We start from the raw sequence: 18159 nt of genomic DNA, 5'->3' as shown, positions 1-18159 counted from the left end.
TGGTGGAGATGCACTTGAACCGTTGACCTTTGTAAAGTCCTATTCTCAAACACTGAGAAAAATAATTAAGTGTACTGTTGAGCTGAAAAATTTGAAAGTTTGTGACCCAGTCGCCACGTTGAAACAGTCTAGCCAAGAACAAAGCTTCACCCACCGGCCGAAACAATCTGGACTGGTTGGGGTTCTGCACGTCTTGCCGGCTTTTTGCTGGTTCATCTACACAAAAAAACTTTGAGTCTAAACAGTCCCCTGCTACATGACCATGACGAAAAGTAGTTTGTTTGGGCTATTGGCTTAGTTCTCATGCATTTAAATATTGCATTCAGTGGTTACAACTTACTCGTTTGACCTCAGCTCCATCAAGGCTTCCAACCTCTGTGCCCAAATTAGGAAAAAAAATTCTCTAGTAAACCACAGTACTGTATATCTAAATCCAGGCTTCGAAGTGCCAAAAACCTGCGGGCGATGTGCATGTTTTTGGACAAAATTAAATCCACATGGATTGTCTTTTCCTACATTCAGTTCACTACTGCACCTAGTATATGTGTGGGCCTCTTCAATTTCCTGGCCACTATCTTGGCCTAGACAGGCAGTTTGTAAAGTCTGAAGGGTCAGGGCCACAGGGTGTACCTTAAGTGACTGATCTTCCTCATCATCTTCAGTCTCGCCATAGGTAACCTCAGGGCTGGTATTGTTGGAGTGAGGACGAGTTAGACAGCAGAGTGAAATTAAGTCAGGCCACTGTTCATCCCTCCCCATTCCTCCCCTCATGGTGCCACTCAGTGTTTGAGCAATTTCTGCCTCGCAGGAATTCATTTATATGTAAAACACAAAAGCCCAGACTACAGCACTGCCAAACATTATGAGCAGCCTCGGAAGTCCCACAGGTTTTATGCAATTGACCAGTGTATTGAAAACTTTGAACTTGGCAACATGAGAGACAGTCTGTGATGTGATTGGAGTTAACAAGGCAGCACTGGGCTCCCCTCTGGGTTCGCTTGTCATGCTAGGTTTATGAGCATCAAAACAAGATTTTCAGTGTGTGATTTTCACAATAATCTGTACACAAAACGAGAGCCAGGACTTTCTTTTATCAAACACAAATGGCCCCCCTCCCAACCCCCGAAATAACTCAAACTTGTTTATTCACAAATTAACCATTTGGACCTCTGACCGAAACTGACCGAGTTCCTCATATAAAGTCTATTCTAGAGCTTAAAAAACACAACAGTTGCAATTCCAGTGAACTGTCTCTTCTTTCTTTCTCCCATCCTCCCATTAAAACATATATCAATCTCTCACTTTTCCCCCTCTTATCTCACTCTTCTTTACAATACTTTTTGATGTAACCCTCACAATCTTGAGGATAACAAGAATGCAAACCCTTCCTGATCTTTACACCTTTTTGCAAAAAAAATATTGGTTAAATCTCAATCCAGACCAATCAAAAAGTCTTGCCTTGGTTGATTAATTAGACCAGTAACTGAAATGGACAGCAAACTTTGAATTACCAACCATATTTTAATAGAAAGTACACACCTATCATATCATCATCTATCACCTATTGTATCCTTATCTCCTATTAATGTTGTTCATGTACAACTAGTGTGTTAGCGTTGTACACCCAATGCCAACATACAGAGCAAATGAAGGTAGGAGTATTTTATGTCAAGAGTACCGAAACACACAACATGTTTTGAACTGTTTAACACATTTAAATGAACTGTATAAATGATATAGGAAACTTTATATCATTGTTTGGTCGAACCTGAAAATAAAAACTCTTATTGAAATTTAGACGCCCTCTGCTGGTTAAAATGGCGTAAGCATGACCCTCCCTACTTTGGCTAGGATTGGCTTACCCTGATATGCTCACTCCTCATGCCTAAACATAACCAACCTAAACAACCCAACCAACAAGAAAACAATACTGGCCAATCAGAGGTCCAGTAGGATTTGTAATTTAGCTTCCTTGTTTGGGAAATTTACTGCTGCTGCTGCCCCATTTGATGATGTCATACAAGGATGTTGAGGTAGTTTGACCTAAGAGGGCAAAACACGATTACACCAAACTCTTAAACAGAAAAGTATGTTTGTCATTGCCCTCTAAAATGAGCATTTAATTCCTGAAGCCCATACTGGGAAGATGGCATCTTCATTCAGTGCCTTCATGTTGACCGCAGATTTTCCACCTCCATAATTAAGGCACACACTACTACTACTACTACTACTGTGTATGGTGGATATAGAGGTCATAGTCAAAAGAGAATAGTGTTGACTGTTGGTAGGAAACAGGGGAAAAAATATTATATCCCGTCACAAGCTTTTTGAACCATCCATCTACTCCAACCTCCTCCCTAAAAGGTTTTTTGGCACTATTAATGTTAAGCTACTTCCACCTTTGTTCCTGGCGGCAGAGTCATAATTCACACAGCAAAACGGTAAACATAAGTTCTGTTCGGCAAAAAAATAACAAATGCTGTTATTCTCATGAGGACAGTTTCATTGCATGAACAGGGCAATGTCAATTTGCTTCCCCTCTCTGCAGGTTGAATACAGCATGTCTATGAGAGGTTGACCAGGTTAACTGCAGCGATACCTATAGGTAGAAAATAAAAACAGAAATCTGCTTGACATTAGTATCCCAGGTTTTTATGATTCACCAAGGTATTTTCTTTTGAAATAACAAACAAAAAAGTTGGTTTATTTTTGGCTATTCAAATAATAAGTGAAACACACAGCCAACATTGAAAAATGTTGGCTGTGAAACTAATGTGAGCAAATGTTTAATATGTTCTTAAGTAAAAGAAAAATGTTCCGTCCTCCAAAGACTATTTTTTGCTTACACTGTGTAGACGCATGGGTAATTTGTTGGACAGAGGGTTAAACACATGTTGTCTTTGACCAGATATTTTATATTTTTAACTTCTAAACCATTATTTGAAATGAATGCCGTCTTCCATTTTAAAAAGGGGGTGTGAGGATTTGGCCAGTTTCCAAAGACATGACTGATGCAGACTTTGTTCACGGAGCTCCTGCTTCAGGAGAGTTATTCACTGTGATATATAATAGAATCTTGTAACATCATAGAATGAATGCATGTACATTTAGTTTTCAGGTGGGTTGTTAGCTTTAAATCAGCTCATCCTCCCCTCCCTCAGAAACCACTTAGACTATCTATAATAATGGTGCATTAAGGTGTCAGCAGTGCAGTCTGCCTTATTCATCACTGCAGCCTGCTCATGGTGAGAGTCTGTCTCCTGTGCTTACCTTCCCACATATTAATGCTTCATTGAGTACATTACACTACATCACATCTGTGTTTGATGATGATATCACACACAAGCAAACACACGCATACTTACACACACTGCGTAGATCTCATTCACTGTTGTTGCCACTTTTCTGACGTTTTTTTTTTTTTTTAATGGATGTAGCTTGATAGCTAGCAACCTGTAATAAATAACTTAACCCTACAAAGCTCTCAACTAGCCACAGCAGTGATGCAGGCAGTGACTCAGAGTTCTGGAATCAGACAAAGCAATGTTGGTAGGTTGGTTACCTATTTGTCCGGACCAAAATATATAAAAACGACTGGACGGATTGGTGTGAATTTTGGCACAGTAATGACTCCCCTGACTTTTCCTCTAGCACCACCAGCAGGTTGACCTTGTTGGGTCAGTGAGAAATTTGTGAACAAGATGGCAGCACTAATAACAACAGCAGAAGGCCCAACAAAAGCATCTTCTTAATCCCAAAAGAAACAAGGCTAACAGTTACAGAAACATTGTAACAGTGTAAACTGCAGAGAAATGATGTAGTTTATGCTTATGGACTTTTTGGTTGCTTTTCTAGACTTTCATAAAATAAGTGGATGTAGTCACATTGACATCCCCCATTGGTTTTTGTACTTACGTTTTGAAGGATTGAGTTTGGCATTTTGCCACCATCTTGGATTTTTGGAGCCAGAAATGACCATATTTGGACGAGAGAGTGAGCTGGGAGGAGTAAGTCCAGTTACTTTCAGGATAGTACCAGTAATACTTCAGTGAACTAGCTAGCCTCGTTAGCAAGCTGAATTTATAATACACTTTAACTGTGATATTATTTGGATGCTAACTTTGTCTAGCGTAAAGTGTATTAATATTGTGTACAATAATCACAGCTAAATTCCACAATACAGGACAAGGTATTTGGCCTACATCAATAATTGTAAAAGAAGAAGAACAGTGATCTCAACATTGACATTTAACAAGATGTTCCCTCTTCCCACTGTTGTTCTACTCCTCTAAATGTATTCATGTAACCAGAATACATCAAAGTGACACAGGAAGGCTCTGATTGGTTCTAAAGAGCTGGCCGGGTCACTTCCTTTTCACTGTTTTGTTTTTCTTCAGTGTGATTGAGGTGCTTTTGATTGTCTGGCACTAAAGGATGTTGCTTTAGACACGACACCCTCCTGTTCATGCTGGGCGGACGAAGCATAGCGGAGGTATTTTTAACCAAGACCTTGACCCGCTCATCAGCCTTCCTCCAGCTCTGATTACAGGTTGCAGCTCAGTCCACAACAGGCCTCAGACTGGCTGTGTGATGATGTCTTTTGACCTGATGTGAAGATGTAAAAGTACGAAAGTGGACCCTGCCTGCCTCGGGAGCGACAGGGGTTTCCCCTCTCCTCCCCAAAGTGTTTTTCTGAGCAGAACATAAATCAGTTGTTTGGTATTGAGATGGCTTGCCTTCGGGCTCAACTAAGTCTCTGCCTCTTCCGCTCAGGCTTTTGAACTCCAGGAAGGGAGAGGTGCTGTTACAGGCCCCCTGAGGCTGATCGCCGAGAGGGAGGCAGGCTTCCTCCTCCTCTGAATCACTACTCCTCCCAGTGCACCATTTACCTAACTATTTCTCTGTCTCTTTGGCTGTCTTTCCCCTCAACCCATTGCTACAAATTATAGCTTTTCCTGCTTCCTGTTATTGGTAATTTTCAATATCCTGGTAGATCATAGGAATCAGTAGGAGGTGAAAGCAGATAGACAGAGTGGGCCAATATTTGACAGATTTATTATGGTGCCAGAGGGGATTATTGATATGCAAGGATACTCAGCTCAAAGACATCCCAAAGACAAAACATAAACACAAAGTAGTGACTCCCACCTCACAACATGATAGAGTTTACTGTAGAAGGAGTCGAACCTGAGCCACATAATTGTCTGCCTGTGGCTGGATTAATGAGCAGCACAGCAGAGAGATTGAAGACCGTTACATTTTTGATCACACATTTATTAAGAGTTTATGAAACAACTCCTTCCTCTTCAACTCACGCTGTGATACTTTTAGTGATTTGCAACTGTTATCTTTTTGATCATGTTGCATCTGTAAGAATTTTACAAAATGGGACTTGATAGAAGGGCTTGATATACAGCAGGTCGACATTGTAGTGCCAATTAATTGACCAATCACCAAGTCCCGCCTCTCAAACACAGACTAGCCAATCATAGCGCAGCATCGGCCATTGCCCTAGGTCTGATAACTATCTGGCTCTGCTCCACAGACTCTCATTAAAGGATTCAGATGTTTTTCATGTTCAGGCTGGTTTAGTGGATTTTGAAGATTGTGTAATAGTGATACTTGTTACCCAGATTTTCAAAAACGTTACGTTTCTTCGTGAAAAACTCCAATCAGAGGATCAGCGGTTTGATCCGCTAGTCCATGTTTAAGTATCCTTGGGCAGCTGATACTTTGCATGGTAGCCTCTGCCATCAGTGTATGAATGATTGTGAATGGGTAAATGATGACAGTGGTCGGAAGAATAGAAATACAATACATTACAAGTATAATCCATTTACCATTTACCATGAATGTAAACGGATGCTGCTTTGGCCTTTTAATGTTTGTAACAGTGAGTAGAATAACAGTGCTGTTTCTTAATTTCCTCGTCTTCTGTCTCCATCTCCATTCTATGTGGTGTTTCACTTTTACACTGTGATCTGAAGCTTTAGCTTCTATCTTTATCCTTTTAAGCTGTTTTCACTGCTGAGTCAGTTTGACATTCTGTATACATCGCAAGCACATACTGTCTGCTTCTGTCTGAAATTACTTAGGTTTTTTTCAAAAGTTAGATCCTATTTCGTCAGGAAGTGCAATTAGTGACCGTGTGGGTTCCATGGTAACTCTGACAGCTTGACGGAGTAGCAGCAGGGGATGAAGCTTAGCAAAGGATCACAGATGTTAGACACAGCTAGTGTGAAACATGCACCAGGTAAAGAAGTGCTGGTTATGGAATATACTTCGTAAACACAAAATATTTCTTATTTATCATGTAACCTGTCCATCTAACAACCCCAGTAGCCATTTGTCTTGGCCGAGCTGTCTCCCAAATCTGGCACGCTTGGCTCTCAGCTACACACATTATCACAAATTATGATTGTTAGGCCAATTGTAATTATGATTTTGGCCTAGTCGCTAATTGGACCAAGTGGGAGTCAGTCCATTTGAACTTGAACATCACATCAAGGGAGAAAAAAAAAGGGACAAGATAAAGTAAAATGGTGTGCCATGACTGAATTTTTTTTTTTTTGATCCAGTTCATCAGGTTTCAATGCTAACTCACCATCTTTTTTCAGGAATATTATTCTTTTCATGCCTGTACCCCCAGATGTATAAGACATCAAGTTTATTGAGCAGACATATATGGGCCCGTCTTCATCTTTGTATGCCACATAAATCTGTTTGGGTCATTAATCTGCTGATATAACAGCCTCCAATCTGATGGTTTCAGACTTTCTGTCAGATTTTGGACCCTGGCTACAGGGATTTGTTCCCATTCACAATAATTCCTACAAGAGCATTAGTGAGGTCCACCAGTGATGTTGGTTGATAAGGTTTGGCTTTCTTTCCCATTCCATTTCTTGATGGAGCTGACTTTGTGCAGGCCAAGGAAAGGGCTCTTTGTACGCTGTTGCATTTAGATTTTGGAACGGAAGGGTCCAAACCATGAAAATCAAATTTTCTCTCAGTATATTATTACATCCATAGAGGCCCCATTTTTATGGTGATCCGTTCAAAACTCAGACAATAATTTATTTATATTCGGTTTAAATAAGCCTCATAATGTACAAATTGAACTAGCCATCTGCAGACACCCTGTAGCAGCAGCGATGTGTTCCATCTGTGCACAGTTGGTACCACAGCTAGCCATTGTCAAGCAGCTATTGACCAATCGACAGCAGTGTGATGATGTTGTTGCTGGCAGTCTGAATCCTCCGCCTGCACTGTCTGTCCTCAAGTCTTGGCAGACGCTCCTGTAGTTGTGTTTGCATGCTGGAAGCCTCCCTCTCTTATTAATATGGAGAAAGTAGTACAGTTGGCCAAATGCTAAATGAGCAGTGACACACACAGACAATAGGTTTGTGTTGGCAGGGTCAAAGCTCAGGGCAGGACACAACGTGATGACTGCTTCACAAGTAATATGTATAACCCACTGTCTCAATCCAGGGAGAGAACAGGAGGGTTAGAGCTTGATTTAGAAAGGAAACAAATGTACACTTAATTATGGTGCTTGTGTCTTTTTGCAACCCACATGGATCAACAGTTTGTTTTAGATGGCTGAACATTGTGAAGGGCTTGTAGTTTTAATTTCCCCTGATGTCCACGCAACCCGTTCAAGTCTGCAGGAGTCCACAAACATGGTGCGTGTTAAATGTGTCCGAGGCTTTAAGCCAGTATAGAAATGTCTTAAGCTGCATTTCCTCAACAGTAACTGCAGCTCCTAAAAACAGATAATGAATAAGAAAACTTCAAACCTTTCTCCTAACATACAGTTTTTATTCCTCAAGCATTAATGGTCTCAATTATTCACTTCTAATGGTACTCTTCTTGGTAGAGAGTTTGAAAAACACAGTTTCAATATAAAGACGTAAATGCTCAAACAAATCCAAATACAGACATATTTAAGCAAAGGGAAACTCCGAAATGATTTTGCATTTACAGGTTCTATTTCATCCTTACTGACCGCCAGAGGCAGTGCTTAACACTGAATATCTTCCTTCTCGCGCACACGCAGGTCATGTCTTTATATCAACAAAGTCACGTGTGACCTCGGATGACCCCAGCCAGGTATAAATTCCGGTGTCATCCCTGAGATCAGTCCTTTTTCATCTTCTCGCTTCCGCAGGCAAATTACCATGGTAGCATCAGCTTAAGCAAAAATCCAATTAAGATTTCTTGAGCCTGTAGCCTGTAGAGTTGCGGATCTCTCGCCCTCCAAAGGCTGCGACAAGTCGTCCCTCTTAGGAGGTAACGGGGCTTTCGCCGTTCGGACCATTAAGCCCCGGACCGACGGACGTACCTTTCCTCGGTCATCACCAGTGTGATACGACCAACTTCACTTGTGAAGCATCAATCGGTGAGATCGATTTACATTGTTCTCCATAACATCAGATTTACTATTTGTTTAGTCTCCACGGTTGGCAGGGCGCTCTTGCTCATGCTAATTGAGCGGCATGCTAATTGAGTGGTGTGCTAACGAGAGCGCGTCTGCTCGGCGCTGCTAGATTGACATTGTAACGTGTTAGTGAAGAGTGTTCCCGCGAGTGCTATCGCTCAGGCTAACTTGAAGGTGAGCTAATCTAACAGCTCCAGCAATAGTGGGTAAAGTGTCCTCACTCCCCTGTCACTGACGGACTGGCTCGGGCTAACTGGTGGGTCACCAATATTTGCAGCAACTGTGCTAGTGAGAGGAGTGTTCTCACTCCCCTCTCATTGTATGAACTGTTCCCTGCCTATTCTTTCTTCACAGTAGCAGAGTGCTCTCGCTCAGGCTAACTGGTGGGACACCAATTTTGCAGCGACTGTGCTGGTGAGAGGAGTGTTCTCGCTCCCCTCTCACTGTGTAAACCGTTCCCTGCCTGTTTTCCTCACAGTGCTCTGACTTTAGCAGCCCGCATCAACTAGAGTCGTGGCTATGTTTAACTCTCCCGGCTGTAATACCTGCATGGCTACTCTTCAGCCTGAAGACGGCCACGACCTTTGCCCCTCTTGTCTTGGCCTCGAGCATCTGAGGGAGGGCCTCTCAGAGGACCCGTGCATGAACTGCAGCATTATGCCTCGTGCAGTAAGGGCTGCTAGGCTGGCCGAGGTGGAACACCTGATGGGTGACGTTGACCTTCCCCTGTTAGGGCAGTTAAATCCAGCCCAACCTACCCAGTTTAAACATCAGCCCCCTGAGGCAACTTTCAGCCCCCAGCTCACCCCAGTAGCAGCCATTGGCCCCAGCGCCCAGCTGAAAGGCCGGTCCGCTACCAACGCAACCCTACCCGCTTGCCCTCAAAGCAACCTCCCATCAGGGAGGCTAACAGTCGCCCCCCAAAGCTTTCAGAGGCCAGGGGGCCAGGAACTTTGCCTCTGAGATTTTGACCCACTGCCCACTCTGGTTCTCCCTGATGGCCAAGATGCCCTGGCTCACAGATGGCCAGAAGGTCTTCTTTATGCCTTTCCACAGTACTTCAACAGGGCCACAGACTTCTCCTGGCGCCTCCCCGACGGGAGAGACCTTTTGTCTCAGCTAGGGGGTCGGATCTGGCATCCCGATCCCAGCCGCCTTCAACTGTGGGTCTGGCCGCTGGAGGGCCCGACCCCCTGCTTTTTGGCTACATAGAACCAGTCAGAAAGACTGGCTCCTGCATGGGACCTACCCCTTGTACTGCACTCTTTGCTTGCCTCCCTTTGAACCCCTGGCAGAGGCAGAACTGAGGTGGCTGTCGGCCATCACTTCGGCAAAGCGTGTGGGCGAGTTACATGCCTTGTCGGTGAGTGAACCATGTCTGAGGTGGAACTCAGATGGTTCGGGTGTCACTTTGCGGCCTAATACAGCGTTTCTCCCAAAGGTGCTGACACGCTCATATGTCAATCAGCCTATCCAGCTTGCACAGTTTGACCCCCCACTAGAAGAGGAGAGGTCAAGGCTGCTGTGCCCGGTGCGGGCCCTCAGAGCTTATATGGAAGCCACTGCCTGCATACGGCAGTCGGAGCAGCTCTTAGTCTGCAACGCGGCCCTAAGAAGGGCCGTGCTCTCTCCAAACAGCGCCTGTCTCACTGGATAGTGAAGACCATTGCCCATGCATACAGGGCGAACAGCCGTGCTCTGCCATCCGGAGTGTCTCCACATCATGGGCGACCCTGAAAGGTGTGCCCGTGGAGGATATATGTGCCGCTGCCTCATGGTCATCGCCAAGCACATTCACCAGATACTACAGAGTGAACGTCGCAACACCCCACCCACTGGGTGTGGTTCTTCTGCCAAGTTCTTCGCGACTTCGTTGATATAAGTCATCCAGTGTTAAGCACTGCCTCTGGCGGTCAGTAAGGATGAAATAGAATGAAAGTTACAGATGTAACTACGGTTCTATGAATCCTGGATGACCGCCAGAGTTCTTGGTCACTCGGAATTTCGTGAACTCGCGAGAAGGGATGACACCAGAACGTATACCTGGCTGGGGTCATCCGAGGTCACACGTGACTTTGTTGATATAAAGACTCAACCTGCGTGTGTGCAAGAAGGAAGATATTCAGTGTTAAGCACTGCCTCTGGCGGTCATCCAGGATTCATAGAACCATAGTTACATCTGTAACTTTCGTTTGTTTACCCTTCCATGGCATTACTGCACAGTCCATTGATACAGTTGTATAATGTCTTCCATGACTCTGTCAGAGAAAATAATAACACAGGAGCAGTTGGGGGTGTAGAGTTTGAATAACTTTGGAGTTTGCCAGGCAAAAGGGAGATTACAGAAGATAATATCAATTTGTATTATAAAAAATGTAATGTCCAGCATTTTTGGAGCTTGATCCATTCTAGATACTAGAGGTGTGATTCTTGTGATTCCCCCAACTTTATTGAAGTGCTATAATAAGTCATAGGAATGGCCTCTTGAAATGATAGGTGCTTTATTCAGGAGCTGAACAGTAAATGGGTACTTGAGAAAGAAAAAAGAACAGACAGAATATTTTTGAATAATACATACATGCATTTTAAGTAGACTAACTATATTCGTTCATGTCTTCACATATCATTTCCATAATTTGTGTAATGCTACATGGGATGAGGTATTTTGATGGAATTACATTAAAACTAGTTCATTTATAATCAGCCAGTGTTTTGAAGATCATTTTTAATCAATTATATGATACTAAAATAAAAAGCTGTTTAAGGGCCTTTAGTGGCATAGCACACACTATAGACTTCATGTCAGTCAGCTTTAACTGTCACAGATACCTGGATGTTGCATTCATATCATCAGTAGAGTAAAATGCAGACTCTTGTCCACTATATGTCAACGCTGTCCCATTTCTCGCTGCCATCATAAGGACAAACATGATTCGTTTGAACCGGTTCTAATGCTCTCACTGCTACATTCACAAGTGCAATCGCCTATGTTAACTTTAATTAATTCTCCACGTTTGGGAGAATGTGTAGTTCCAGTTGAGCTGTGTCCACTATAAATTCACCAAACAGACTCTATATCAGGCTGCTTGACAACTGTTTACTCTGCAAGTAGATCAAAAAGCGATGCACAGGGCTCTTTATGTGAGGATTAGTAAGCTGGAGAAAGACAAGTGATATTGGCAGTGTTGATCTTGGCGAGGAAAAAGAGCACAGAATTGCTCTTGGCATGCAGGGAGCCAGTGTTTCTAGACACTGCAAATTATGTAAACACGTGTGCATATGATCACAGTTTCAATAAACATGAAGTCACACATAATGTGTTTTTTTCCTAAATGCATCATGCCTCTATATCACCATGACAACGAGTAGTGCCTGACTGTTAAACCAGTTTTATGAATGTTAGTGCGTCCATGTTGTTCTCATTGTATTTTACTGAGCAATAACACATCACAAATCACACAAGTCCGTTTCACAGTGTTATTGACGTCAGGCTGCAACCTTTATATCTCTTCAACTCGAACAGTAGGATGACAATTCGATTTATTTTTATTTATTTGTTTTCATGCATTTTTGTTTATGTAATCTCAATAAATGTGATTATCTCTGTTCGTCCAGTTAATGGAAATAGGGAAATAGGTTTAATAGTGAAAAAAACCATCCCAAAGACTGCATGAACACATCATGCAGTCTACCTTGACTCAATCCCACAAACTCTACAGCACCCTGCTATTTATAGGATATCAGCCTAGACCTTACAAAGATATCAAGTCATTCAAATCAAAAGGCTGAAGTCCAATAGCCTAAGAAAATTTAGTTCGGTCCCTATGGACAAAAGTGGTAGTGTTTCTGAGCACGAGAGTGGCTTTAGAAAACCTCTCATTTTACTGCAGCAGGGCCTAACAGTCTGCCCCACTCAGTCCTGGTTCTGGTTTTCCTGGGCCTCCTTTCCCACCAGCAATAAGGCCTTGGTCTCTTGCAGCGCGATGTCGGTTTTGGCTTCCAGTGGGGACTGAGAGAGAGTTGAACAAAGCACTACTTTAAAACTTTTGCTCAGTTTCTTGGAAATAATTCATTCAGCATGAAAAAACACAAAGAAATGTTCAATAGTCTAAGAAGTCTCAGTGGTTAACGTGTTGATTGAAACTAAACAAAAACTAAATGCAACAAATTACTTGGTTATGTCTGCATAGGACTTGGTACATATGCCAAGATCTTCTATCATGATAGGTCATTTCATATCTGGATAACATTATATATCAGGATAGAGCATGTTTTCTGGTAGTTCATACTCCATATAAAATAAACACATTGTTAAGTTCGAGGCCTGCGCAAGTGAAAAGTCTTATTTAACTCTGAGAAATTTGAGTTAGTAAGTGTTTGTAATTATGAATTTAGACAACTTAATTGTTGTTATCTCTATATATGATTTATTTTGAATTATCGCCCTGCCCCATGTTTTTAAGCTACGGTCATAAATGAAAATGAGTCAATGTTGACTTTTGGTTACACACGGGTTGATATACATTGAGTAGTATTCTATTTAAAGTATGGAATTTATTGATACTTGCATGTAGTTATTTTCTTCCTACACATGCACTCATTGGGAGATATCAGCAGTTGTTAATTGTAAGGCAGTTATAAACAGTCAGAACAATTTGTTGTATTGTCTTTAAAGAGTTTGATGGGGTTTAATGTGTGTCCTCCAACATAACCTGTGTTTTTCTGTCTGTCACAGATGCAGATCTACATGTACAACTCAGATGACTTTGACAGCCTCAGTGCAGCTCTAAGGGAGAAGAGGATCATCGCAGCCATGGCTGTGTTTTTTCAGGTAGGGGACAATTTTTTTCCATGCTGTTTGTGTTTGAGCATGCTTACAGAACTCTTATTAAAAGATGAGGAACAGGCATGTTTGGAGCATTTGAACTTCATGGTTCATGGTTTGAGAGATCACCCCCAAACTAAACTTCCAGCATTATCTGTTTATTATTGTGCCGGTTTATTTGTTGTCTCTGACAACTAAACAAAACACAGGGAGTGAGCTTTTAAACTTCTGTCTCATTATCTTACAGGGAAATCTAGGCCATGTGGACACAGTGCAGCTGTAGGGCTTAGTATTTGATGTTCTTTTGTGAAAACCTAATTTAGCTGAAGTCTTATCAGATGGACGTGAGCTCACTGTGTAAAATCTGTGGAGGATCAGCTGACAACGAGGGACGATATAAATACATATTCTCCATTCATAATGAGCTGTTGCTCAGATTTTAAATTGCGATTTATCACCCGTCCCGGGTGTTGGTTATTATTAATATGTTAAATATCCAATTATTATTGGATATTGTTAATATTAGTTCTATAAATTAAAAACCAATGGAGTGAATTTATGTAAATAATGATGTTGGTCATATTTATGTTAAAATGAGCCTACGGTTTATAGTTTACCAAAAATATGGTCGTCAAAATGATAATTAAGGTTAGTTGAGTATAGGGTAGGAGGAGGATTAGGTTAAAGGTCAGAGGTCGGTGTGTGTGTGGTTTTACATCCTCAGAGGGTGAACTGTATGTCTCGTCTCTCTCCTCAGTTGGCTCTCTGCTCTGTTTTTTTTTCAGAAACTAAACCCCTGGTGATCTTTGTGGGAGTGTTGTCGTGGCGTGTGATTATGAGCTGTAAAACCTGTAGATCAGGATCAGACACCTGCCACCAGAAGTGGTCTCAGGCCAGTTTAGTGGAGCTGTGGGGGGACTGGGATCATTGTCAGCTAACACTCTCAATTGGAAGGAATAAAAAGTTAATTTGAGGCCATCGATTACCTAAGTGGGCTCTTACTTGGACCATTAACCCCCCGCTAATATTTCCCCCTCTCACTTCAGTCTCTCCAGCTCTGGCAGTGTCTTCAGTCTCTCTTCCACTCCCTGGCTACTAGCGATGTATTTGTCTTTGGCTAAAGTGGCCCTAATCCTTTTTCTTTTGCGCATGACTCAGATCTGTATTTTTTGTACATCAGAAATCCAATCACACATCTTTTTAATTCTAAATCAGATAAAGGTCAAATCAGCAAACCCAAGTGAGCAGTTAGAGCATATTTAGCTTCTATAGCGTGACATATCTCAGAGCAAAGTAGAATCTGTCACTTCCACCACACTCTGTGGAAATTAAACAACCTTTTTTTGCCAACAAATATCCAACACACACCTCAGACTCATGGAAGCTCTGCTCATTACCACCATACATGAGCTAAAGGTCAGGTGTGGTTTAATACCATTGGTACAGTTAGCTCTTTGCCCCAAATCACATTTCATTGAAAATATGTTTCCATTCGCAGGAAGATAAAATATATGAATTTGAATGTATAAACACTGAAAAATGTTTATTGGGGACATAAACATATAACAAGAGATGAATGCAAACAATCATTTTTCTTTCACTATTTCTTTAAAGTTTTAATGTTTTAATAAAAGGTTGTAAGATCTTTTGTGTGGAGAGTGGCGTTAGAAGGAAGGTCAGTGGGATCACTTAAAGTAATAATTCTCTGGAGGACCATGTGAACCATAGCAAAAAAAGCATTTGGAATGGAGAGATGGCAGATGGAGAAATTGCTTAGCCCGAAGCAGCCGATGAAATGGCAGAGAAAGACTACTTCATTTTGTCAAGCAGCCAAATATGCTCCCTTTTTAACTGAAAGGTAAAACTCCAGACTGCAGTTTCCCTCCAGTACCGGAGCCACTCTATCTGTTCTTTGAGTTCTCCCTTCCTCCACCAGCCTTCTGATTTATGATATGGCAGTACGCACACATTTCCTCTGAACCTGATCATATTGTGCAGTAGCAGCTCGCAACCTGAAGATTGATTTGAACCCGTGCCCTCAATAACTTGGCACTCACAGATGGATCTCAACAGGTTGCGCTAGTGTATTAGTTCCTATGCAAACAGGAGTGTGTGTGGGCGCCGGCCTCAGAAGTGCATTTTTCTTTATTCATCCAGGTGCCGCTCGCTCTGCTGCCCCGCTCGCATGCTTCAGTTTGTCTTTGGTGACCTGAGAACACAGGCTCAAACTGAGAGCGTGTGCAGGCGCAGGCCAAATACTTTCTTGTTTTGAATGGAAAAAAACACAGGTAGTGTGATGCATGCCAAATTCTAACTCGTATACAGCATCCAGATACTCACACACTTCTATGAAGATCTGTGTGTGTGTGTGTGTGTGTGTGTGTGTGTGTGTGTGTGTGTGTGTGTGTGTGTGTGTGTGTGTGTGTGTGTGTGTGTGTGTGTGTGTGTGTGTGTGTGTGTGTGTGTGTGTGTGTGTGTGTGTAGATCGAGTGTTAATTTGATGCATTTATATTACGGAAAAAATCGAAGAAGAGCTACACACTGTGGTAATGAATTCAGTCGTCATGGAAGCATTATCAAGAGTACAGACTAGATTTATTTTTCGTCATTTACATACTTTTCTGTCCAGCTCCTGGTGTGGCTCGTCTGGATGTGCATGCCTTTGTAAATGCTTTCGTGGAGTGTCTGTTTGCTCTCGGGTAAGAATAGGCACACGGCAGCTATTTGACTATTTACACCCAGCAAAGTTGAATATACTTAATTTCAATTCTACCAAAAACGGTTAGTAGTAGTAGTAGTAGTTACAGAGGTTGTTGCAGTATAAAGAGGGACAAAGTATGTGTCGGGATGTTGTGGTGGATGAATATGTCAAACTCAGGACTTCATCCAGGAGATTGGAGTTGGAGACACTTGAGAAGTCTTTTTCTACACTTGGATGGTTTATTATTTTCTGTTTTATTAGTTTCAGTTTTCAGCCACAGTTTAGTTTAGTTTAGGCAAAAAAACTACTTGCTTAGGTTTAGGAAAAACATTCATAGCCTACTTCGACTATGTTTACACAGTATCTGATGGGTAAATAGCATAGCATTGTTGGCTACGGACACCTGAGTGCTTAACATACTTAAATGCATTTATATTACTCTAATAGTTTTTGCTTTATAAGTTATACTGTAGATTGTGAGCCTGTATTTGAGAGGAGAGATGCAATATGATGATATTATTTTGTGAAAGATTAAAAGTCCATACAATCTGCCTTTACAGAGAGATCATAAGTATGGTACTACAGTGCCCGTTCTATCAGTTGCAGTTCTATGGCTCCTCTGATGCGTCACCCAGGCCTCAGCTCTACCGACGACCCACCTCTATGTCCATGAGTTTTAACACTCTAATGGTTTTTGCCTTGTGAGTAAATAATCTGCTGTACATTTTAGCTCTGTGAGCCAGTATTTTTATGTGTGTGTCTGTCTCCTAGCCCTGCTTGGGTTGACGCTGATGGGTCCTGTTGAGAGAAGCTCTCCTTCTGGACTGATGAGCTTAAATGTGTCCTCTGTCAGGCTGTACTGTGCTACAGCAACACCCAGAGAGACAGTAAAGACTTTTGTGTGTGTGTAAGCTAAGCAGTTGGAGCTTAGCAGTTCATTTTCTTTTCTGCTATTAACATTAAAATGACTGAAAAAATAAATGTTACTATTTTTTTAGAAAAATGTATGTATGTTCTTTATTTCTGAAATTATTTTAAATGTTGGTTTGATTTGACATGTTTCACATGTTCTGTAGAATGGAAGGAATGGGTTCTTCTTTGGCCCATGCTATCCCCTCCACCACCTTTAATGAAAATCAGGCCTGGAGTTTTTCTGTCATCTAAAAAAAAAACAGACGAAACCAACAAACCGAACAGTAATATAATCAGTGGGAGGTAATTATGATTTTTATGATAACTTTATGTTTAATCTTGGAGCACAACTATAAAATCACATCATGTTGGTGATCACAGCTCCACGTCTACCTGTACTGTTATTACAAATGTGGAGCTCCAGGTCACAAGATTCCCCCAAGAAGTTCCCCAGGGTTTTGGATGGAAACCCGGGGAGGACTGACAGGAACAGAGGGTCCTGAGGGAGGTATTAGCTGTGAGAGAAGTTTTAATTGATCCGACATGTTTCACGGAACTACTAAATTGTTTTCAATGTGTCAGTGACGAACATGCCTGATCGTTTTCAGCAGTAACTGTAGAATTATTCATTATAATGACCGGTTTGATGTACACAATAGCACAGAGGGTTCTGTGGTCGTTTTTTGATTCATACCACACACAAAAGAGGCATGATGTGTGACAAATAACTTGTAATGTGCTGTTTTTGTCGGCCATTATGAGTGATTGTAGTTTTGAATTGCCAAAGTTCACTAGTTAAGCTTATTGACTTAATGCTTGCATAGTGTGTGCATGTTGCCACTCAACGCTCATACAGTAAAGGTCCAGAGTAAAAGTAAAGCCTGTTGCTGCATGTGATGCTTACATGGCAACAATAAGGCAACAATTGCCAATTCTCAAGTCATCTCTTCCAATCCATATGTCAAGTTGAAATAATACTTCACACCATAATATTTCTAGAGAAACAACAAGGCTGTAGTTGACAGGCTCAGATTGTTATTAGAAGTGTCTGACAACGTTAGGGGAAGTAACCTGCAGAGATATAAAAACTTTTTCTTTACCTTTAGCTTGATCAGATATGTTTGGTAGTCTTCTTCAGAGAAGTTTCATTCTGAAATCCCATATCATGTGCTAATTATTTGGCCATGCCGTTGAAAGTTTTTCAGATAACGCAGAGCTAGCTTTCTGTTCTCCAGCTGCTGTCTGTGGCGTTCAAATTCAATACTGGACCAATCTCAAAAAATG

The 18159-nt window shown here is 41.7% G+C and overlaps 1 protein-coding gene across 1 annotated transcript in view; it reads left to right on the top strand.

Annotated features, from left to right (window-relative positions):
* ptprga (protein tyrosine phosphatase receptor type Ga) overlaps positions 1-18159 on the top strand; it is a 428569-nt gene that overhangs the window by 275377 nt on the left and 135033 nt on the right. The window contains exon 5 of the mRNA XM_054616971.1: positions 13173-13268. Coding sequence (XP_054472946.1) covers positions 13173-13268 — 96 coding nt within the window. The remainder of the gene's footprint in view (positions 1-13172; positions 13269-18159) is intronic.

The sequence above is a fragment of the Anoplopoma fimbria genome, chromosome 17, assembly GCF_027596085.1.
Source record: "Anoplopoma fimbria isolate UVic2021 breed Golden Eagle Sablefish chromosome 17, Afim_UVic_2022, whole genome shotgun sequence".
NCBI lineage: Eukaryota > Metazoa > Chordata > Actinopteri > Perciformes > Anoplopomatidae > Anoplopoma > Anoplopoma fimbria.
Note: the sequence above shows the minus strand (reverse complement) of the source record. Positions and strands in the feature narration are given on the sequence as shown.